This window comes from Zalophus californianus, chromosome 1, assembly GCF_009762305.2.
Source record: "Zalophus californianus isolate mZalCal1 chromosome 1, mZalCal1.pri.v2, whole genome shotgun sequence".
Classification (NCBI taxonomy): Eukaryota; Metazoa; Chordata; class Mammalia; order Carnivora; family Otariidae; genus Zalophus; species Zalophus californianus.
The window spans coordinates 7,930,144-7,954,038 of record NC_045595.1 but is presented as its reverse complement, the minus strand read 5'-3'; the positions used below and the strand labels follow the sequence as shown (position 1 = coordinate 7,954,038).

General features: G+C 55.5%; 1 protein-coding gene across 8 annotated transcripts in view; it reads right to left on the bottom strand.

The window, feature by feature from the left end:
- Positions 1-23,895, bottom strand: part of DNM2 (dynamin 2) — an 86,394-nt gene that overhangs the window by 39,051 nt on the left and 23,448 nt on the right. For all 8 annotated transcript variants that reach the window (XM_027587286.2, XM_027587285.2, XM_027587279.2 and 5 more), the window contains exons 2-4: positions 14,406-14,479; positions 2,947-3,096; positions 1,604-1,807 (exon numbers count right to left, since the gene is read on the bottom strand). In XM_027587286.2, coding sequence (XP_027443087.1) covers positions 1,604-1,807; positions 2,947-3,096; positions 14,406-14,479 — 428 coding nt within the window. The remainder of the gene's footprint in view (positions 1-1,603; positions 1,808-2,946; positions 3,097-14,405; positions 14,480-23,895) is intronic.

Sequence of the window (23,895 nt, the reverse complement as noted above, 5' to 3'; positions counted from 1 at the left end):
CACGTGTCCCGATGATAACAGGGAAGCACACACACACACAGCGTACAGAAAAATAAGGAAAGATAACTGCATTTTTTTAAATGTGAGTTTACACAGGAGAACAAACTATGAGAGGCTATTTCCGAGGTGTGGTCACTGGTATCTCTGTAGGAGAAGAGGAGCGGTCACTTCTTAGATTCTGTGTTTTACAACGGTGACATTTTGGGGGTAATAATTATGAACACTTCCAAAGTCTGAAAAAGAGCCAACATTGAGTTCACAAGTGTAACTGAACCCACGCCCATTTCCTCAACACCCGATCAAGCCTCTGTGGCATCTCTGTCACAATCATGCTCTATCCATGGGACTGGACCGGGGGCACAGGGAGGCTGTGGGGGGCCCACGGATAGGCGCGGCCTCTCCTGGGAGACCATGCCTGGGATGACCATGGGTGACACAGTGTGTCCTTCTAGGGACAAAGATACTCGGAGCACAGCCCTTGACTCTGAAAAGCTCGCAGTCCAGTGTGTGAAAGGGCCGTCAGCTCCCATCCCTCCACCAGCCATCCTCGGGCCAGACTGGGGACCAGAAGCCAGGGAGCGGAGCACCAGAGCCCATCTTTCCCCAGCTCCTCCCTGGTCCCCGACTCTCTCCGAACCACCATGGAATCAGGCAGTCAGAGGGCATTTTGCAAATTGTATTTCAGTATGTGTCCCACTCCACAACCACCAACACATGCAGGACACACCCAGCTCCCAAGGCAGCCACCAAGGCCCCTCGGACAGTTGCACCCTCTCCGTGTCGCCTCCTCTGCCCCAGCCACAATGGCCTCCTCACCATGTTCTGGGCACCCCAGGCTCAAATCCAGCCCAGCCTATTTAGCATCACTGGCCATTTTCCTGGATTTTGCCTCTTTTCATCATTTATCATTCTGGTCTTGCCGGACACCTCACATCTTCAGCGGCCTCTGACCCCTAACCCCCCACCCAGCCACTCTCAAAAGGGTTGGCTTTTCCTCCAGTGCTTACTTCTGGCTGAAACTGCCCCACCTGCTTATTTTCTTACTGTTTTCTGTCTCCCTCCCTGGAACATCAACTCACCAGTGGCAGGGGCCCTGTCAACTTTGTCCCCTGCAGGGTCCCCAAGGCCAAAACAGAGCCTGGCATATATCAGGTACTTAACTGACATGTACTTAATAAATGGCCCAAGGAAAAGTTTGACCCAGAATGCCCCGAGCCAGAGATGCCACAGTCCCCACTTAATCCCTACTGCCCCATCTGGCTTCATTAACTCATCATCCTTTTACCTTCTCTGCCTGGCCCCTGAGCAGTTACAGGGACATCTCTAATCCTCTCAGCAGCTCTACAGGCTAGGATTGCTGTTGCCATTTTGACTGAGGGGGACCAAGTTGAGGAGAAATGCCCAACTGCCACACAACAGCCTCCCAGGGGCAGCCCTCTGGCACTGCTGGTCCCCATGGGAGATGCTGTATCCCAGGAGGGCCTTTTCCTAGGGGTCATATGCCAAAGAGAACACCAGTGACCTGGAATCAAGGATGCTGGGCAAGTTGCCATGCATCCAGGCCCTCGGGAGGGGAATGCCTATGGTAGGGCTCAGTAGTTACCTTGTGGGTCGACCTCCTTGGCCAGCTTGAGGGCGTCTGAGTTGGCCAGGTCCATGTTGGCAGGGGTGACGGCAAGAATGAGGCTGCTCTCCCGGCTGATGAACTGCAGGATCATGTCCTTGATCTGGTACTCGATATCTGGGGGCTGGTCCCCCACGGGCACCTTGGTGATACCCGGGAGGTCAATGAGGGTCAGGTTCAACACTGAGAGGGAAACCAGAGGGAAAGGTCATCAGAGACAGAGGAGGGGAGGCAGGCACGGCCCCATAGCTACCCAGTCTACTGCCCCAAGTGCTGGGAGGGGTCAGCCTGCAGGATTCCTCCTGCCCTCCAACCAGATCACACCTTTTGATCCAGCAGATCCTCTTCGAGGGCCCCCTCCTACAGACAGCCTCTCTCTATTGCAGTGATACAGTTTTAAATCGGGACATTTGCACTGGCAGCCTGGAATTGCTCTCAGTGGCTAAATAAATTTCGGCCCATCAATTCAGCCATGACCAAAGGCTGCTGTTTACCAATGTTTACCATAAAAACAAAAAGATGATACTCCGATAAGAGACACACTCTGAGATGTATTCATACAAAGAGGCATTTTATATTATGCTACGATTTGAATAAAAGCGGTGAAACACACAAGCAGGATATACACGCAAACATGTTCATAACTGACTCAGGAATGAGAATATAAAATATGTTCGTAATACTGAGGGCAGCGTAGGTTTTTGCTCTATACCCTTTTGTAATTTTTGTATTTTTGTGCTGTGTACAGGCATCATTTATTCAAAAATAAATCAATTTAAAAACTCTAAGAACTCATGCTGAGGAGTTCAGAGTCTGCTAGAAAATTCTCCAAACGCCATTTGAGTTAGCAATCTATGCCCCAGGGCCACAAGTTGTACTTGGTGGCAGGTGGCTCTAGCTAAATGCTTGGAGTTTTTTTTTAATCAGAACATTTTACAGAGAAGACTGGCTATCTGGCTCCTCTGTAAGGCCCAGAAGACCTGATTACCCTGGGCTGGTGTCATTATGTGGTCGTCATGACCTGGGAGCCACACCACGGCCACCCCTTTCCACAGGTGCATACAGCTGCGATTTGCCCCAGTCCCCACCACTCCCAACAGTCTTTCCAGCATACTGTGTTTCCTGAGAGCTGAGACTGATTTCTCAGTACCACGTTCCTATCAAAAAATGGGAAGACAGAGATCAAGAGGGCTGTGTACGTGTGAAGAAAAACGGAAGGGGTCATATTTTTTGTGAGAGCACGGCCAACCCCACCCATGAGCGGCACAGAGTCGGCTCCCCTCTGCCCCGACACCCAAATGGTCTGCGCCTGTGCTGCCTACCGTGGGGCGAGTAGACCCGCAGGTTGATGGGCACTGGGGAGATGCCTTTGTTGGTCCCCGTGACCCTGTCCGTCTCCGCTTCGATCTCCTGCCGGACTTCATCAAAGTCTGTAAACTTTTTGGACTTACAGTGCAAAAACTCAGCATATTCTGAAAAAGGAAGAAAGATGCTCAAAATGAGAAAGAGAAGCAGTCCCGCTTGCAGGTAGGGAGCTGATGGCCTTCTGGGACAGGTGCCTTGTCAAGCAGAGAAAGCGAAGAATCAGTCACAGTGGCTCTAGGAATTTGGGGAGCCACAGATTCATCCTCACAGAAAATATCTGCAGGGGGCGCTCCTACAGCCGAGCCCCCTTCCGGACCTCAGGGAATTCCTCAAGGAACAAAACCAGCAAAGATCCTGGGGAGGGGGGAACAGAAACTCTTGTGAAGTATTTTGTGAAACGACACGTCATGACGCGCTATCCGAAAAACAAAACAACCAGCAGGTGGGTGTAACCAGCACTTGTCACTTTTGGATGAACAGGACACCAGGGGAAATACGGGCATGCGTCACCGGACAGCAGGTGGTGTACGTGTGAGGGAGCTGCTTCCGTGGTGTTATCCGTGAACCTGAGTCCAGAGTCGTGACGTAGAAGAAACTCCCTTGCTGTGGGTCAAAGGAGATGCAAGCTGCTGTCCTAGTGGGATCCTGAGCTGCCAGCACTGTCCAGCTCGCCAAGATCCCAGATGCACACCCCTGGGGCCCATCTGTCCTTCCTCCCCGAGCGTGTGCACAGGATGGGGAACAGGGCGCCACTTCTGTCCTCATCAAAACCCGTCTGGCTCTCACCTCCTGGCTGTTCTCAGGGCCCCCCACCTAGACACGAACCCCGCAGGAGAACCGCTTTCTGGGCAGGGCCTCTTCACGCCTTCTGAGCCAAGTGACTAACGATGAGCGCTGGGCCCATCAGATATGGGATAAGGCAAGAATAAAATATGTTCATCCTCAGATGTAGGGACTGAGCCCTACAGGTGTTTGCTGTATAATTCCTCAACTTTTCCATATGTTCCAATTTTTGTGGTAAATGTTGGGGAGGAGAGACCTCATAGGCTCAGAAACCATGTATCAGCGGTGATGCTAAAAAGAAAATGGAAGTCAGACACGCTGGCAAACAGCCCAAAGCACTGGACCACTACAGAGGCAGAGATGCATCCAGCCGCGTCATCTCCAAGAGGAAAGAACTAGAAGTAGCCTCGATGTCCACCAGGAGGAGACCTGGCTACACAAATCCCAGCACAGACACACCATCAGCTGCCTCAAAAGAGAGGATAGAGATGGAGCCTGACAGAGGAGGCCCAGCAGCTCTAGAATCTCCACCCAGATGCAGAGCGAGGCAGAAAGAAATGAGGGCGAAGAGGTTCGCCATCCCATCACCGCGACCTAACCAGCCGGGGCCAACATTCAGCCCCTGCTGGCTCCAGCCAAGCCCTGTCGGTGGTCCCACGTGCCCCCTCAAGAGTGCGCCCCTTAGCAGTGGGCATCTGTGCCACAGATGAGGAACCTGAGGCCCACAGAGGGGAAGTGACTTGGCCCAAGCTCAGTGGTGGAGCTGGGATTCCGACTTCAGATCATCTGTCTCCAGGTAGTGGCTCTCAGGTCACATGGCCTTTGTGAGGACCCCGGCAGGCTCGTAACCTCTCTGGACCTCTGCTTCGGGGGCCCGGGGGGACTCTGTGGGCTCAGATCACTAAGGGCACTGGCCGCCTGGGGACAGAGGCAACAAGGACACCACCAGCATGGGCACCCCCACCCCACCCCCATCAGCTGACCCAGTTCCCAAGGACAGTCACGCTCGAGCCCTCCACAGGGACAAGAGGAAACGCTTGGCTGCTCTTCCGGCAGCAGCCTCCAAAAATGGAACAGTCCCCCAACCCCCCCCACAGCATACCTCAGTTCTCATCCGGCTCATGGCCCAGGGCTCAGCACCCGCAAGAGACCATCCCCCTCCCAGGAGCGCAACCACAGGATGCAGGCCCTCTCCCTTGTAGACCAGGCCCTGCCAGGCCTCTTACCTGGAAGGCCCACCCCCACCCCTTGCTCCTCTAATGCCTGCCTGCTTGTTGCCTCTCCCAGGGAGCCTTCCTAAACCCATGCCACCTGACACCTCATCCTGTATCTTGGGCCTCCTCCCCCTGTCAGAGCCAGGACCTGCTGGCCATGACCCCTGGAGTCCAGCGGGCACTGGCCGTCTCCCTCTCTGCCAACTCCTTCATCTGCAGGATGTGCGGATGGTGACAGAAAGCCACAGCTTCTTCCCCCGGTAGTGGTGAGCAGCAGAAACCACACCCTCTATGCCCAAGAGGAAGGTTCAGGAGCCTGCCAGGCCCATCCCTCACTGCCCACTTTACTGGGCTCCTTGTCGCGTTGAAACCATGTGCTAGATTCCAGGGTTGATACTAACCTTCAAAAGCTTCCACGAAGCCTTCTTTCCCCACACAGCACTGACCCTCTTAAAGCCAGACCTTGGCCCTCCTTTCCTCAGAACCCTCCATGTCTCCCAACTCACCACTTCCCCAGAGCCCTATAAAACTTCCTTTTCCCCAGCTTTTTTTTTTTTTTAATTTTATTTATTTATTTGACAGAGACAAAGCGAGAGAAGGAACATAAGCAGGGGGAGTGGGAGAGGGAGAAGCAGGCTTCCCGCTGAGCAGGGAGCCTGACGCAGGGCTTGATCCCAGGACCCTGAGATCATGACCTGAGCTGAAGGCAGACGTTTAACGACTGAGCCACCCAGGCGCCACATTTTCCCCAGCTTCTGACTTCAACTCACTCCCCTCCAGTCAGCCACTTGGGTCTTCTGCCTCAGGGCCTTTGCACTGGCTCTTCTCTCTGCTTACAGGCTCTCTCCTTAACCTCCTTCAGGTTTGTTCAATCAAGTGTCACCTTCTCCACGTGGCCTGCTCTGGCTCCCACCCAAGATGACGAACGTCTTGAGTACTTCCTTCCCTGCCTTATGACCCTTCAAGCACTGGCTGCCTTCTAACAACGCTGACCTCCTCCTGTGTTATTTTCTGGGTTCACCCTATAGGGTAGGGATCTGAATCTGCATTGTTCACTCTGTGTCCCTGGGGGCTCCCTCTGGGTATACCTACTGACGTGCTCAATAATCAGATGCATGACTGAATGACTATGAGAAAGATAATACGGTCCCTGCTTCAGCTTCTGTAAGGGGGCCCAACTCCAAGGCCACCAAGCTGAATATATGGGAGACTGGATAGGGACGGAGTGTAGCAAGGCCAGCTGCTGTTTTTTCCTCTTTCTTTTCTCTCTCGCTCCCTCTCCCTCCCTCCTTCCTTCCCAAGATCTTGACACCAAAGGCCCAGTCCTGAGCTGGGCTCCTGGTCTGATGGGAAGATGGACACTGCCCAAGCGTGTCACACAGGTGCCACAGACACTCCAGAGAGATGCAACACAGCAGAAGCCAGGGGGCGGGGACCTCCTGGAGGGGCTAACCTGCTGGAGTCCAGGCCCAGCCCACCCCAGGACGAGGGAGGCAGGCCAGGGCGGCGGTGGGCAGAGAGCCCGTGCCTGCACCATCTCTCTGAGGTGGCGACTTTCCCCCACTGCCTGAGGACGCTCTGGGCCCAGGGGTCTGGGGAAGGAGGGGAGCCTCCCACCACCAGGTCGGCCTCTGCGCCAGTCTCCCTATGAAGAGAATAGAAACCTGAGAAATAGACGGGAGGGGCTTTGCCTGGGGCTCCACAGCCCTGTACATGCTGGAATGCCGATGATTTTTTAATGATTCCCTGTCGCAAAGAGTTAAGTCAGAGGCCTGATGGCTGAGCTCAGAGCCTGTGATGCCTGGAGACTCTCTCTCAACTCGTTCCCAGCAGTAGAGCTGCACCCTGCTGTCCCCAGTCTAGGTGCCGAGTTCCTAACCCTCCCCTGTTGGTGCGCAGCGAACAAGGCCAGTGCCGCCAGCCGGAGCCCTGGGGCGGCCCTGACAGCCCCACCCTCACCGCCACCGGCCTTCCCAAGCCAGGCCCTTCCCTGGGAGGAAGGGCAGCCCCCAGGGTTTCCACGGGACACAGCCCAGGGCCTGGCGCACACCAGGAATGAAGCAATAACCTGGGCCCTTGTCCAGCACTCATGCTGCTGACCCAGAGGCGCCAGCCACCCTCTCCCACCACGCGGCTTCCCACCCGCATCCTAACTGTGGGGCAGTGAATGCACTCGCAGTTGTTTCCTAGAAAGACATTCTGCCCTCCTTCCAGGACTTGTTCCCTCATCTCCTCCAGGTCTCAGCTTGAAGCAGCCCTCCGCGGGGAGGTCCACCCTGACCACTGGGGATCCAGCAGATGCCCTGCCGCCTGGCCCCCCCCTCCATGGCACTCCCCACCCTGACACGCCATGCGCTCAGGTGTCCCCCCGCTAAGGCCGGAGCTGCAAGATAGCAGGCTTAGTTTTGGTCACTGCTCTCTCCGGTGCCTGGTAGCTAGTAGATGCTTAATAAAAATTACTTTGTCATCAGGTGCCGCAGCCTAGGATGACATCACCCTGAGTCCCAAGTGGGTCCTCACTGTGCTAAGCAGCCAATCCCTACTTTGGGCATCTCCCAGGCCCTTCGAGAAGGTGTCCTCAGAAGGCAGATGACAAGCGCGTGCCGCCATGCCACCTTCGGGGTAATGGGCCACCCAGGGCACCAGGAAACAGCCCCAAGTCAGTGGCCGCAGTCCCCTCAGGCCTGACTTCCCGAGAAGGCTTTCGGCCCTCCTGTTTCAAAAAAGCTGGAGGAGGCCCACAGGACAGAAGGCACCCTCCCTACCCCGCAGGCGGAGCCGGTGACAGACCCTGCCGAAGTTCTACTGGAACAACCAGCCTTCAGCTTAGCCCCTCCAGCCTGGAAGGGTGAGTCAGGCGCCACACCATCATGTGGGGAGGAAGAGGAGGGCATGTCTAGCCACGCCCAGCTCGGAATTGCAGCCCCTCTCTCTGTGCCTCAGCTCCCCTACAAGGAAATGGGACAGCACTGAACACAGCTGTGGGGCTGCTAAGAAATCAAACGCCATCGCGCTGGGCCCACAGGAAGCACACAAATAGCTTAGCTGCTAGCCAGGGATATGCACAAGGCTGGCCTTGGGGTATCAGGGCCTTTTTTTTTTTTTTGAGAGAGAGAGCACGTGCCTGCATGAATGAGCGGGGTGGGGGGAGGGGCAGAGGGAGAGGGAGGGAAACAACCTCAAGCCAACTGCGAGCTCAATGCGGAGCCCAACTTGGAGCTTGATCCCATGACCCTGAGATCACACCCTGAGCCAAAATCAAGAGTCGCACACTTCACCAACTGGGCCACCCAGGAGCTCCAGGGTCTTAGGGCTTTGCATGGACGAGCCCTGCCCTGGTCTTCATGGACATTTCCCATCCTTACCCCATTCTCAACCCAGCGTGAAGTGAAACACCAGGCTGACTCCTGGCAGCAGGAGGTGGAGTCTGCCTTCCCCCAACCCGGCAACAGCAGGCATGCTCACCTGGGACGGGAGGCCAGACTTGGGGACTCAAATATACCGGGGAGACCCTGAGTACCCCATGATCAAATGGGTCCGATCAAGAGGAACTTTGCAGAGGCTTTAGCCAACCAAGAAGAGGCAAAGCATGTGGCACCCCCGCCCCCGAGCTCGCTTGGTCCGCAGGCTCCCTCTGATTTGAGACAAGTGGTGCAGACCTCCCATTCTAGGACACACCACCACCGGGAAGGTGTGCTATTGTGATTTATACATATTTGTATTTCTTCCCTTCATTTTTGACACAGAGCTCCTAGAATCCTTGGAAAGCCCTAAGTGATAAGAGCAATAAAGGTGTCTTAACATTCCTAATAAGCCCCTTTCAACCACACATCAGTTTATGCTAATGAGGAGACTTTTGGAAAGCACTTAAGGATGGGAGTTGCTTGCCAGGGGACAATTTATGTGATTAGAGGGTTGCAGCTTTTAGCCCCTCCCTATCCACCCCCACCACAGAGAGGGCCATAGGTCGAATCCATCACCAGTGGCTAATTTAATCAATCATGCCTATGTGATGAGGCCCCATAAAAATCCCAAAAGGATGGGGCTCAGAGAGCTTCCCGGCTGGTGAGCAGGAGGAGGTGCTAGGAGAGGGGCGCCCCTTCCCCACACCCTGCCCTACACCTCTTTTCCCTCTGACTGCTCCTGAGTTCTATCCTTTTTATATTAACCACTGATCTAGGAAGTAAACAGTTTCCCGGAGCTCCGTGAGCCGCTCCAGTAAATTCAGTGAACCTGAGGAGAGGGCCCTGGGAACCTCAGATCTAGAGCCGGGGGTGAGAAGCAGAGGGGACATCCCGGACTCGTGACTGGCGGTGGGGGTGGAGGGCGACAGTCTGGTGGGACTGAGCCCTTATCCTGTGGGGTCTGACACTATGTCCAGGCAGACGGGCAGTGTTGAAACAGAGGTGACTGTAGGCCACGCAGTCAATGTCCACTGAGAACTGGAGAACTGCTTGGTAGTGTGGGAAAAACCCCACGTACACAGAGAAAGTGACAGCCCCAGCTGGCATCCCCGCCAGCAACCCCACCCCACCCCCCCAACGCCCCGCCTGACTCTCACCAGCTCGTGGCTCTGTTTCCTCATCAAGACACAAGGCCCATGCCCTGAGCACTGCAGTGTCTCCCAGCTTTATAGAGAAGGCCCTGCCAGGGCCAGGCTCATGGAGAAAGGTGCAGGAGAAAGCGGCTGATGACCCCGCCCACCTTCCACCACGAGAGAAGAGGCAGCGCAGTGGCCCACAGAGCACGCTCAGGTACCTGGCTAATGGTGACGGAGCACCCACCGGGGTCCGGCCCTGTGCTGGGCACCAGAGAGCGGCGGACAAAGCACATCAGTGTCCCTGCCCTCTGCCACTGACTTTCGGGGCAGGGGAGAAACCATCAAGAAAATATAAGAATGGGATGAGATTAGTGCTGCGGAGGAACTAAGGCAGCTATGATGGGGCGGGGGGGGGGGCGGGGGGCACTGGGGCTCACAGTCAGGAAAGGAGAAGGACGAAGAAGGTGGGCAGGGTGTTCCAGGGAGGGAGCACAGGGGGGCCAAGGCCCGGGGGCGTGAACGAACGGGCGGAGAGCTGACCTTGAGGATGAGCGAGGAGGGAAGATGCTGCCGCTAGGGACCAGGAGGAGGTGAGGTCCCAGAGGCCAGCAAGGACCTGCTGGGGTCATAAGGCTTTGAGAAGGAAGCTGGGAGGCAAGCCCTGCCAGGCCCTGCCATCCCCTCGCTGGCCCCTGAGAACACCAGCCAAGGTCAAGGGAAGGGAGGCTCGCCAGAGCACATTCCACACAAGAACAGTCCCCAGCACCCAGGGTTTACCAGGCCAAGGGATGGTTCCCAGGGAGAAGCAGCGTTCACCCAGGAGCCATCAAACTTCCTGGTGACTGTAGTTTTAGGTAATTATTTTTTTTAAGATTTTATTTCATTTTATTTTTTTAAAGATTTTATTTATTTACTTGAGAGAGAGAATGAGAGAGAGCGCATGAGAGGGGGGAGGGTCAGAGGGAGAAGCAGACTCCCCGCTGATCAGGGAGCCCAATGTGGGACTCGATCCCGGGACTCCAGGATCATGACCTGAACTGAAGGCAGTCGCTTAACCAACTGAGCCACCCAGGCGCCTTTAAGATTTTATTTTTAAGTAATCTCTACACCCAATGTGGGGCTTGAACTTACAACCCCAAGATCAAGCATCGCATGCTCTACTAAGCCGGCCAGGCGCCCCATGTGGTCTTAGGTAATTTTTAAACTAAGCAGATTAAAAATAATGGCTCACCAAGACCAGTCTGGACCAGAAGCCGGGCATCACTGGGTGTCACAGACGTCAGAGAGGAGGGCTGAGGCCCAGCCACAGAGCCACATCATGGACTCCAGACCCCACAGAAGCGGCAGCCACACCAAAGCCACATGGTGTGCCAGGGCCACAAGGGAGGTACCACTAATCACCCCATTTTACAGATGAGGAAGCTGAGATGCAGAGAGGGAGGCCACTTGTCCCAGGCCCCAGACACTAGGGGTAGCTGCCTGGCTCCAGAGTCCTTTCTCCAGAGTCAGCTGGACAAAAGTCTACTCTCTAGAAGCAATGCCGCCCAACGTAGCCCCTCCCCCAATCACCATGTCCCCCACTAAACTTAGCCTCCTCCCTCTTTTTTTTTAAAGATTTTATTTATTTATTTGACAGAGAGAGACACAGCGAGAGAGGGAATACAAACAGGGGGAGTGGGAGAGGGAGAAGCAGGCTTCCCACTGAGCAGGGAGCCCGATGCGGGGCTTGATCCCAGGACCTGGAATCATGACCCGAGCTGAAGGCAGACGCCACCCAGGCGCCCCTCCCTCCCTCCTCCCATCCCCTTAGTGGGATGTCCCGCCTCCCACCCAGTTAGGACACCTCTGCTATTCATCGCCCTGGACCCCCCACCTCTAGGTCACTCTAGACTGCCCTTCACCCCCACAGCACTGCCCTGGGCCAGACTTCATCACCTCTTGCCTGGTTCGAGGCTAACCTCTCCCTGGCCTCCCTGCCTATCCTTCCACAGGGCAGCCAGTGGGCTGAGCAGGTCTCTCCCCACCCGTGTGCTCTTTGGGCTCTCATGCCTAATCCCTCACGAGACTGCCAGGCCATGTCACCTGCCTCCTGACCCTCCCCCCTAGCCTCACTTCACAGCTTCGCACATGCTGTTGCCCCTGCCCAGAATGTTCTCCCTGGGCTCCTGGCCTAAAGTAAATCCAACGGCCAATATACTCTCCCACATCCCCATTCCTTGCCCCTCTCAGCCTGATCACAGCATCTCCTGTCTGCCATCCTCACGCTCCTCCCGGGCATCCGGCTGAGGTCCAGCAGGACACACATCTGCTGGCAGCAAGAAGAGACGGGAGATGCCACAGTCAGGTAGAGGAGGAAGAGTATGTGTGCTGGGACATGGCAAGGGCCACTACCATATGGGACACCTGGGCCTCGCTTCCCATCTCCACTGCCAGCCCAACAGGATCTGACCACAATTCTATCTCCATGGCTGCCACCCTGTCCCCACGTGCCCTCAGGCACCACGCCCACCTCTTCCGGTCCCCTGCCCCGGGCGGTCTCCTGTGGTCTCTCTTTCACCAGCAGCCACAGGATCTGGTCAAGTGACACCTGGGCCTAAGGGTGCACCCCACCAAGTGGGTTTAGAGCTGGGCTCTCATGATGATGCTCCTGTGTGCTCTTGAGCAAGTGGCTTCATCTCTGGAAGCCCCAGTTCCCTCCTCTGTAAAGTGGGGATGACAGGAACGGAGACCCCAGCACCAGTCCAGGTCAGGCGCTAGGCTGATATGCACCCTCAGAGCTTCTGCCTTCAGTGCTCTTCAGTCTGCCACTCTCTGCTGGAAGGGAGCTCCCCCTTCCCTGACACCCCAACACACCTGTCAGCCTTGGCTCCAACATCGCTTCTTCAGAGAAGCCCCAGGATGTCCCACCCTCTAGGATGAAGTTAGTCACTCTCCCCTCTGCACACAAACTCCAATCTGGTGGCTGAGGGCCAGGCCTGCCAGTCTCCCCCCTGGCCTCCCCATTCTGTCCTCTGGCACCAACGGGAATGCCAGGTGGGCAGGTGGTGGCAGCAGCCTTGGTCCCGTCACTGCTGTGCCCTGGGCCTGGACCAGCCTGTGGCATGCACTACGTGCTCGGTGGACCACAGCTGGTGACGGCCACCATGGAGATGATGGGGGAGCCCTCCCGCCATGACACAGCCTGCACCTTCCAGTGCAGAATGCCAGCAGACCTGTTCTCCCAGCAGGCCATCCGGAACAGGCCAGCGGAAAGCACACAACCACAGGTCCTGAGTCAGCACCACAGAGGGAGGACCTGCAGTGTGCCAGGCACTGTGCCGCGGCTTGGACGTACTGAATAACGTGGTCTTCATGGCAACCGCCAAAGTCAGCGCTATTATTATCTTCACTGTTCAGACAGGAAACACATCGTGAGCAGCAGTCCCTCCCAGGGGCCATGAAGCCAGTAAGCTGCAGAGTCACGATCTGAACCCAGGCAGCCTTAGCGCTCAGGGCCGACCCACCAGGGCAGAAGCTTTCCCGGCGTGGCCAGGGGCCAGAAGCATGCACATCAGCATCAGCTGGGAACTCATTAAAAATGCATATCCTCAGCCCCACCCCGTACCAACCGGCTGAATGGAAAGCGGAAACCCACTGGGCCATGCCTTCCTTATGTGACTCTCTGACCCACTGTCATCTGAAACCCCCCCACCCCCGCTCTGCGGCTGCCAGTCTTGGCCCAGCCGATTGGACACTCGCCTGTGGCCTATGACATGGTAGAGCTCACAAAGAGGAGGTGCGGGCCAATCGGCTACCACCTCTCACTGGAGCCACGCCCCCTCACAAGTGGGCTGGGTGGAGTCAGAAGATGAAGATGAGAGCACGTGACTAGGGCACAGCGCAGGGGAGGGGCTGAGCTCTGACTCGGCTGATGCCCACCCAGGCTGATGCCCATCGGGATCGGGTGCCCAGTGTAAAGGCAGGTGGCCCAGCTAAGCTTCAGTTTGCCCATAAAATGGGGGCGTGTCAGCTGTCTTCCTAGGACAGGTGTGTCTCACCGGGCCGTGCGGGGAGCCTGGCGCCCTGTGGAAGCTGAACCCAAAAAGGCTGATATTCCAGGTCAGTGGGGAAAGCAGCATGAGGCCACTCAGGGCTCTGGAGGGAGGAGAGGCCATGCCCCCAAGAGTTCCCCTGTCCCCTTCCAGCTTCTGACCCAAGATGCTTTCCAAGGAGAGGCCTCAGTGGGTTTTATGCTGGGAGACATACCCACCTCATGCCAGACTTGTGTGGAAAGAACAGAAATAAACCGAGGCCACGAAGGGAAGAGAGAAAAAAATCTACACGTGGGCCATTCTATCAATGGGTGGGCCTCTTCCCAAGCCAATGTCGTCATCAAAACGGACATGGTGGTGAGGAGACAGGACAACCGAGTGTAGGAGGGGACTGATCAGAGCAGCTGGAAAACTAGTCAGGGAAGGTATCTGGGGGGATAACTGGCAACATGAGTATGGACTGGGTATCAGATACCATGCAGGAACGATTACTTTTCTTGGGTGTGGCTGTGACTGTAGGAAGGTGTCCTTAGTGCAAGGGCAGGCTCACTGAAACACTCCGGGTTGACGTGTCACAACGTCTGCTACTGATTTTGAAAGCGTTCAGCAAACTGTGTTATCCACAACATTGCAAGCAAACATGGCGCTTAGCAGCCTGGTCACAATGGAGGACACGAGGGGTGGGTGTTCACCAAACTGTGCTTCAACTGTGCTACACACGTGGAGACCATGAATTCAAGCCCAAATGACAGCCCAAGACCCGGGACACCGCCATCGGCCCCCTCACTCCTGCCGCGCGCTGCATCCACGCTCATTTCCTGCTGCAGCAGCAAGCTGTCCCACTGTACCTGTTTTTGAGAAGATGAGCTGCAGAATGAGAGGCCGCCGGGTCACGATTCCTGAACCTCGGGGAAGGAAGTCCCTGTGGGAGGGGAAAAGGACAGAAGTTATTCACGCGGCTGGCTTGCGGGGCAGGAAGTGTGACCACACATGTGGAGCAATCCCGTCTTGCAACTGGGGCAACGTCAGCAAAGACACCAGTCCCAACCAGGCACTGGGGAATGCTCTGACCCTGGAGGGTCCGGAGGCCACAAGGGGCAGAGGAGGGACTGGAATGAAGGTTGCTGATGAATGGTACCGTTTCCCTCTGGCTGGCTGTGCTCCAGCCCCAGCCTGCCCAAAGAGCCCTTTCATGGACAGATATCTGAACAACTTCCCCACACTTCAAAGAGATCAGTACATTTTCTACATACATGTTATAAATTAATATAATGCCATATGTATAAAAAGATGAAATAAAATATGATGTGTTTCATGTCCCAAAAAGACAAATCGATATAAGCAGGAAGTGGATCAGTGCTTGCCCAGGGGTGGGAAATTAGGAGGGAGATTTCTGGGGTGCTGGACACGTTCTAAAACCAGACTATAGTGGCCAACTTACTAATATTTACTGTAAATTTACTAAAAATATCACTGCATTTGAAATGGGTAGATTTCCTAATACATACACAATCCCTTGATAAAGCCGTTAAATAAAAAAATATATCCTGTGTATTTCACTATGGAAATACTCAGGCACCACTCGCACCTGTTTACACTAACACATGTGGATTCATGCAAAGTAGGATGACCAGAAGGCACTCTGGACCAGTGAGAAAGGAGAGCCAAAGACCAGGGATCCAGGGCACCAAAGCAGAAAGGGCATTTTCAGAGATCATTAAAGCCATGCAAAGAATTCTTGTGTTGTCTCATGTAAAATGGAGAAAGGTTCTAGGTTCAGAGAATTTCAAACAAGGTTCGCACCTAGATAGATGAATAAAATAAGTGTATAAGATAAACTTAGATCACCTGCAATTTGTGCAGGACACAGGACAAGTGGTACGGGGCATCCCAGCTGGGATGGTCAGAGAAGGCCCCTCTGAGAAGGGGAAACAAGAAGTGAGCTACATGCAAGGGTACAGAACAGGCAGGGTGGGGAGACAGCAAGGAGGCCCCCACCTCACCAGGCCCTAAAGTCAGTTTTCACCATGGCCCTTGCCAGAGAGAGCAAAGCCACTTCACGGCAGATGCCAGGTTCTCCCAGGGACAGGGCAGGCCTGCTGCTGGCTGCTAACCTCTCAAGCACCACATACGGTCTTGACCCTGGCCATCCCAGAGCTCCAGGCCCCTGGCCCAGAGGCAAAGACCTGAGAAGTAGGGACAGGAGGCCCCTCGCACATTAGAGGCATGGCATCCTGGAAACCATCAGCGCCAGCCCTCCGACACAGAATCAGTGACAGCAGCGGTGACAGTGTGTGCATCCTTCGCCAGAATCTCCCACACCACCTCTTCAAGGCAACCAAACGGGTCCGTGACCAAACAATACAGAAGCATGGAAACACATCCCTCCCACCGGTCTATGTGCCCCGCCCCCCCATGCTGTGTGTGTGTGACTGACACAGGTTCCTTTTCACCACTGACCCGTGTTTGCTGGCATGGATGGGCCACAGTTTGCTCATCGGTTCTCTCATTGGTGGGACATCTGGGGTCTTTCCAGTTCGGGGTCATTACAAATGCAGCTGCTATGAACATCTGCACACATGCCTCTGGTACACACATGCCCCCGTTTCTCCTGCTGAGTCAGAGGGCAGACCTGAACAGGCAGAACTAGTCTCTGCAGATAGAAATCAGAGCAGTTGGTTCCCTTTGGAGAACTGATTAGAAGGGGCACGAGGAACTTTCTGGAATGACAACATCCTCTATCTTGATCTGTCTGGTGGTTTCCTAAGTGTATGCATTTATTTAAAAAAAAAAAAAAACAGGGGTGCCTGAGTGGCTCAGTCGTTAAGCGTCTGCCTTCGGCCCGGGCCATGATCCTGGGGTCCTGGGATCGAGCCCTGCATCCGGCTTCCTGATCAGTGGGAAGCCTGCTTCTCCCTCTCCCACTCCCCCTGTGTTCCCTCTCTCGATGCACACACTGTCTCGCTGTGTCTCTCTCTCTCTGTCAAATAAATAAATAAATAAAATCTTTTAAAAATTAAAAAAAAAAAAGGTCACTAGGCATTAGGGAGTGGTGGGAATGTGGACTGAAATTCATGGGGTCTGGTCACCCGGCCTCTGGGCCCGCACATCTGACTCAAAAGCCACTGGCATCTTCCCAGCCCGGGCCAAGCCTTCAGCCACTGGTATTGGCACATGCTGTCCTGTGACTGTTCTGGGCGTGGCTGGGGGGCCAGGCACCATGAGCACAATGGTAACACCACAGACAACAGACAATGAGAGCCTCAGCAAAACACGAAGAGGACCAGGACCAGCACGCTGCCCAAGAGAACCCTGAGACCTCTGGGGACATGCAGGGAAGGTGGCTTTCCGGGGCTGGAACTTGGTGGGGAATAGGAAGGATGACTGGGTGCAGCCTGGGCAAAGGAGGTACGGCCTGAGTGGGAGAAGTGTAGGACAAGGCTGGGCAGGTGCACATGGCCTCGCACCCCAGGCCGCGAGCACCAGGAGCCCTGGTGTTCCTCCAATTGTGTTTTCCAGAAGTTCTCAGACTGCTGAGTGGAAAGAGCAGCAACACCTACCTGCAGCCTGGACAGTCCCCCCCCAAAAGCAACTCCCCAGAAATTCCCAAGAGGCTCGGTGAGGAGGGGCCTGTCCGGCTGTGCCCCCAGGTCCACTCAGGGTTTTCTGACACAAGGCAGCAGGAACACTCTTGGAGACTTCCTTCCCCTGGGAAGGAGACCACCACCCCAAGTAGCTCTGCCCAGGACACTGTCCACTTCTCTGGAGTCAACTCTCAAGCCTCAGTCACCTGCTTCCTCTGCCCTGAGCCACCCAATCCACGCCTGCTCCGAGGGACGCTGTACACCCAGGCTGCCGTGCACGCGATGCGACTCAGGCCAGCTTCCCTGTCTCTCTCGATTTCCGGGTCAGAAGGATGGAGTAACCGCCCACCCAAGGTCAGCTGGGTACCAAAGAGGCACCCCTATGACTCACCCCCCCCACCACAGCTCTGGCTCAAATGACACCTCCCTAGGGAGACTTCCCACCCTTGCTCACAGCTCCACCCCCCACCCCACGTCCCTCCTACCTTCATTTTTTCCCTCATCACTAATACTCCAAGCCACTCATCTGCTTACCCACCCCTCCCTGCCATGCAGCTTCCCAGGACAGGGTCTCGGGTCTATTCCGTTCCCTGGCACAGAGTCGGGGTTCAGTAAGTGTTAGCCATGATCATTTCTGCACCAGACCCAGGCCTGGTCCCAGGATCCTCCTCCCGGGTTACCTATGGTTATCTTTCTAAAGCAAAGGCCAGGGATCCAAGCCTCCCTCCTGAAGAACTCACACGATCCATCCCACATTTGACAGGATCCTCTACCTGCCCACCCCCCACCCCCACCCCACCCCTGCATCCTCCACCTCTGGGATTTCCGCACTTCTGGCTTCCAGCCTCTGCAGGATCTGTTCCCTCTGCCAGGAAACTCCTCCCCACAAGCACTGCCCACCTACACGTGGGCAGATGCCATGGCACACACCCCTCCCTCCCAAATGCACACCCCTTCTCACTCCCACAACATGGCCTTCAACATAAGTCCAGTCCTGTGATAGCATACAACATCACCTGGCCTGGTCACTACTGGATCTCTAGCACCTAGAATAGTGCCTGGCATACAACAGGTGCTCATTAAATGTTTGGTGAGTGGCCAGGAGGAATACAGACTCTGGAGCCAGAGAGCCTGGGTTCAAAGCCCAGCTCTTCCCTCCATGAGCTGTGTGGTCCTAGGCAGGTCTCCACCTTCCCTGGGCTCTGGCATGGCTATCTACCAGATGAAGGGATGCCACTTATCCTTCAGAAGATCCCGCTGGCTGCCTGCCCTGCACAAGTCACTTTCACCCTCTTGGAGCCTCAGTTTCCAAGCCCTAAAATGGGCCACCTCTCCTTAGAAGGTAATGAGGGCTCCCAGGGGAAAGGTGGTAGGGAGCAGGGAAGGGAAAGCACAACAGGAGGTGGCACCAAGGGGCAGATCAGAAGCCCTAGCTGTGGGCGCCTGGGTGGCTCAGTTGGTTAAACGACTGCCTTCGGCTCAGGTCATGATCCTGGAGTCCCGGGATCGAGTCCCACATCGGGCTCCCTGCTCAGCGGGGAGTCTGCTTCTCCCTCTGACTCTCTTCCCTCTCGTGCTATCTCTCATTCTCTCTCTCTCAAATAAATAAATAAAATCTTTAAAAAAAAAAAAAAAAAAAAGAAGCCCTAGCTGTTTATTTACTGTTGTCTGAACAGAGCCTAAGATCCCACCAGGACCCCTTGGCTTCCAGCCCCCCACATGGGTGGGGATGCGTACCTGAGGGAACAATGGAGGCTTAAAACCCAGGCTGACAAGTGGGCGGGTGGAGGCCTTCCCAGGGGAGGGAAGAAAACAAACATATAAGCCAGCAGAGGATAAGTCAGAGCTGGTAAGCACCCAGGTCACTCCTCACCTGGGCAGCATGATGGCAGGAGGCCCAGCAAGTGCGCTAGGCTGGGATCCCTTCCTCATCACCATATCCTCATGGGGGCGGGGGGGTCACTCAAAGCCTCAGTGTGACCAGGAGACCTCAGCACAACACCAGCCACGGGAAGAGCCCTCAGCAGGCGGCCCATGCACCAGGGACCTGTTTGTACCCAGCTCACTCTCTCAGGCTGTCAAGAGCCCAGAGAGGGAGCACTGGCTGCCCCCCTAGCCCAGCTCTAACCCCGTCTTCGGCAACATCTCAGCAAACCCTCTAGCAAAACCAAAAGAATGACACCAGGGCCAATACCCACATTTCCCAGATAGGCAGACTGAGGCTCAGAGTTTCAGGACGTGCCCAGGCAACTCAGCGAGGAAGGAGCAGAGCTGTGATGGAAACACAGGTGAGATGTCAACGAGGCAGACCCCCCCAATCACCCCCACACACCCCAGGGCCTCCTTTGTGGTTTTGCTAGAACTGAGGCACAGATCATCGCTTGGCCTCTGGAGCCTCACCATCCAGTCCACATGCCCCACCGGTCCTCAGCCAGTCCCTGCCTCATTACCACCAATCTGGACTCCATCCAACGGTAACCACTGGTCACCCAGAGCCCAGCCCACACTCAGTGGCCCCAGGCAGGTGCCACTGTGTCCTTGGGGTCACCACAAAGGGCAGGCAGGCTGACTCAGACTGCAGACCCAGGGCTCCTCCCACCCCTCACTGCCCACCCCGCCCCGCAGCAAGCCCTGCTGGCCCCACCTGCAGATGGAGCATGAACTGGCCCACTTCTCTGCACATCCAAGGCCATCACGCAGGCCATCCGTGTTTGCCTGGGCCAGGGCAGCTGCTGCCTCTAGGGCTTCCCACCCTCACCCCCAGAGTGGCCATAGGGCGCCTATGGATGCCACATCAGAGCATGTCCCCCCTCTGCTCAGAGGCTTCCCAAGGCTCCCACCTCCCTCGGGGAAAAACCCCAAGTCCTCGCTGAGGCCCACAAGGCCCTGCACAACCTGCCCAGTCACTCCCAGCCCTCCCCCTTACTCGCTCAGCTCCTGCTATACTGTTCTCTGCCATGTTCCCCCAAAACAGATAGGGCCCTGCCTCAGGGCCCTTGCACTGGCTACTCCCTCAGCCTACAAATCTCTCCCTGCAACATGTACAGGGCCAACTAGCAACTCCTCTTCTGTACCCACTGCCCGGCACCCCCCGAATATGAAGCAGGTCCTGCTCCGTTATATGCCATCCGGCTTGATTCTCAATTCTTCTCATAACTGGCATCTTCCAGTTTACTGATTTGTTCATATGGCTATGGTCTGGCCCTTCCCTCCCACCCACCCATTAGAGTGGCAGCCTCGGGGCGCCTGGGTGGCTCAGTCATTAAGCGTCTGCCTTCGGCTCAGGTCATGATCCCAGGGTCCTGGGATCGAGCCCCACATCGGGCTCCCTGCTCAGCGGGAAGCCTGCTTCTTCCTCTCCCACTCCCCCTGCTTGTGTTCCCTCTCTCTCTGTCAAAACAAATAAATAAAATCTTTAAAAAAAAAAAAAAAAGAGTGGCAGCCTCATGGGAGCAGGGTCCTCTGCCTGGCATGTTCTCCAGTTTCTCCTCAGCTCTCAATAGCGAGCCAGGCATGAGGCAGGTGACCAATGTTTGTGGGATGAAGAACCAAACCTGCCACTGTCCAATGAGACTGAGGTTCAGATGAGGGTGGGTGGCCTTGTTGACTTTCACAACCCACTCCAGGTGCAACCCCTTCACAAATCCCCAGCAGGCTCCTTCCTGCTCAACAGTCCTGCAGGGTCCAGAGCCAGCCCTGCCCTTGGCTCTCAGCCCTAGGGTCACCTGCTCCAAGGTCTCATCTGGAGGCCAGGCCAGGAGCAGAAGCAGGAAGTGGCCCATGGAGATGAGCAGCCGTGGCTCTTGGGCCTCTCAGACCCGAGCTGGAATCCAGGCACTGCCAATTCTTTTCTGGACTATCTGTGCTGGTCTGGTCACCTTTCTGTGCCTCAGTTTCCCCATTTGTTAAGTGGGGAATAATGTCACCTGCCTCAGATGGTAGTTGGAAGGATTTGCAAAGTTCTTACCATGGTGCCCCAAAGAGACCATTTGCCCTATACAGTCAATGGAAAACTGGACATGATATGTATCAGACCATGACCCTCCTCTGCTCCAAAGGGCTTCTGATGGCGTCCAATTGCCCTGTCACCTCCCTACCCTCACTCACTCCCTCAAGCACACTGCTGGTCAAGGTACAGCAAACAGGCCAAACCTACTTCTGCTGCAGGGCCTTTGCACGTGCTGATCGTCTGCCTGGAATGACCATCTCCTCTGAGCCTTTCCACAATCCTGGCTTCCTCTGGTCACTCAGGACTCAATTCAGATGTCAACTCTTTTGAGAGGCTTAACTGTCCCCTACTGACTCCTCCACCCCACATCACCCTGTTTTCATTCTCCTCAGTGAGTCTGCAAGGATGGCCTCTCCCTGCAGCGGTGCTTTCCAAAGTGAAATCTGTTAACCTCCTAGATGTCCACCAGCATGGAATTGGCTAATCAATCTTGGAACTGGCCTAGGAGGCAATCCAGGCCGCAGTAATGAAAGCAAAGTGTGATGCACAGAACAGACTGCATTCTCCAAACCTTTTTTTTTTTTTAATGCCTGTGCACATTTCCTGCCTGTGTGGGGACAACAAACTTGGAGGGGACACCTGAACCCTTGATGGAAGTCAAGTACAGAATGCAAATGGAAAAACTGTTTTAACAGTTCCCAACATGACTTGAATTTCAGTCTTCCATAACTTTTTTATAACTTTTATAACACACAAATATTAATTTTGGGGGCACCTGGGTGGCTCAGTCGGTTAAGCGTTTGCCTTCAGTTTAGGTCATGGTTCCAGGGTCCTGGGGTTGAGCCCCATGTTGGGTTCCCTGCTCAGCGGGGAGCTGCTCCCTACTTCTCCTTCTCCCTCTGCTGCTCCCCCTGCTTATGCAATCTCTCTCTCTCAAATAAACACATGAAATCTTTAAATATATATGTGTGTGTGCATGTGTATATATATATGTACATATATATATATATATATTAATTTTTAAGTGCCAAAGCAACCAGTCAGCCAAGCAGCAGTTTCCTAGTTGACAGAAAAACCGCTGGCAGTTGGGGACCCAAGCTCTTGAGTCTGCCCTCCTGGGGGTCACCTGGACATCCTCACTGCTCTACCCTGCAGCAGACAGCCTATGTCACGAGGCCACCCCGGCTGCATGCCAGCTGAGTGACCTTGGCAGCAAGGTCACTCACATCCTGGGTCCAGTCTCCTCATCTATAAAATGGGGTGTGGTGGGGACAGGAGAAGACAGTGCAGGTGCCGGGGCGTCAATGAGTCCCCACGGCATCTCTACGGCCTGGCTGGCCACATACGGATCCCTAGTTCTGTGCATGTCACCGCGCGAGGGGCCCAACTGAGCCCAGAGGCAGGATGTTGATAAACAGGCAGGAAAGAAAGCCAAGCAGTGCCCCACCACACTCCCAACATTCCAGAACCAACCTCCTTGCAGGCTCCTTCTTCAAGTAGGAGAATGGGTGTGTGTCCTCCCCAGGCCTCTCCCCAGAGCCCCTCCCAGATGATGGGGCAAGGAACTGTCCAGACAGACAGTGTCACACAAGACAGGATGGCCTTACCGCCCCTTCGTGGGCCATGCCTTCCCCACCCCCAACAGCCGATCTCTCATCAAATCCTACCTTCAACATAGCCGAACATATCCCCCCCGGTCCCCCACTCGGTCCCAACCCCCTTAGGCTGAGTCCCCTGGGTCACGACCATGCTCCCCAATCCTCCATTGCCCCACTCTTGCCCTGCCCCATGTGTTCCCAGCCTGGCAGCCAGGGAGAGCTTTGCAAACCACAAGTCAGATCATGCTGCCCACATGCTTAAAACCCACTTGTGGCTTCCAGCAAACTTGGGACAAAGCCAGCATCCTCCCCTCAGCCCACAAGGCCCAATGCCAGTGCCCCATCACCTCCCTGCCATTCTCTGCTGGCTCCCCTGGCTCCGGCCTCCAGGCCCCGCTGACATGTGACATCAGGCTGGATGGCACCTGCCGGGAGAGGTCCCCTGAGTGCTTCCCCAGGCCGGGCTCTGTCCCCTCTCCATGCTTCCTTCCCACATACTGGACCCATTCTAAACGTCTGCTTTGTTCACGGCCTGCTCCCCCATACCCAGCACCATGCCTGGCACTCGACAGGTGCTGAGGAGGGCACTGCGAGAGGGGCTGGCATCTCCAGGGTCCGCACAACGCAGCACTGAGCTGAGCTCCGTGCAGAGTCTTCACTCCACCTCCACAGGGGCTCTCACCAACCCCACTTCTCAGATGGGGAAACAAACTAGAGAGGTTTGGTCACCTAAACCAAAGGCACCTAAGCGAACAGCAACCCCTCCCCACCAACAACAACCAGTGAGGCACCAACCCAACTGGCTTCATTCCCTGTCCCCATCTGCCGGCACCATCCTGGTCACCACACCGGAAACAAAGATGAACTCTGAAGACAGGAGAGCCAGTCACAGCTCCCTGTAGGGACGAACTGGCCAGCAGATCATGACAGTGGAGAGCACAGAGGCAGCATGCGGACAGCTCAGCCACAGCCTCAGGGCCTTCACTTGCCCAGATCTCGGTTTCTCCATCTATAAGATGGGGATAGTAACCGTGCCCACGCCGTCGGGCTGCCAGCAGGATTAGAAGGGCAAGCCGTATGAAGCCCAGTGCCTGGCACACATAGGGCACTATTCCACAAGACTGGTTGATAAGGGTGATGGCAAAAAGGGAGACCTTCCTGGGCACCTCAAGGAGGACCCTGGCACAGTCTTTCCCAGCAGACCTGG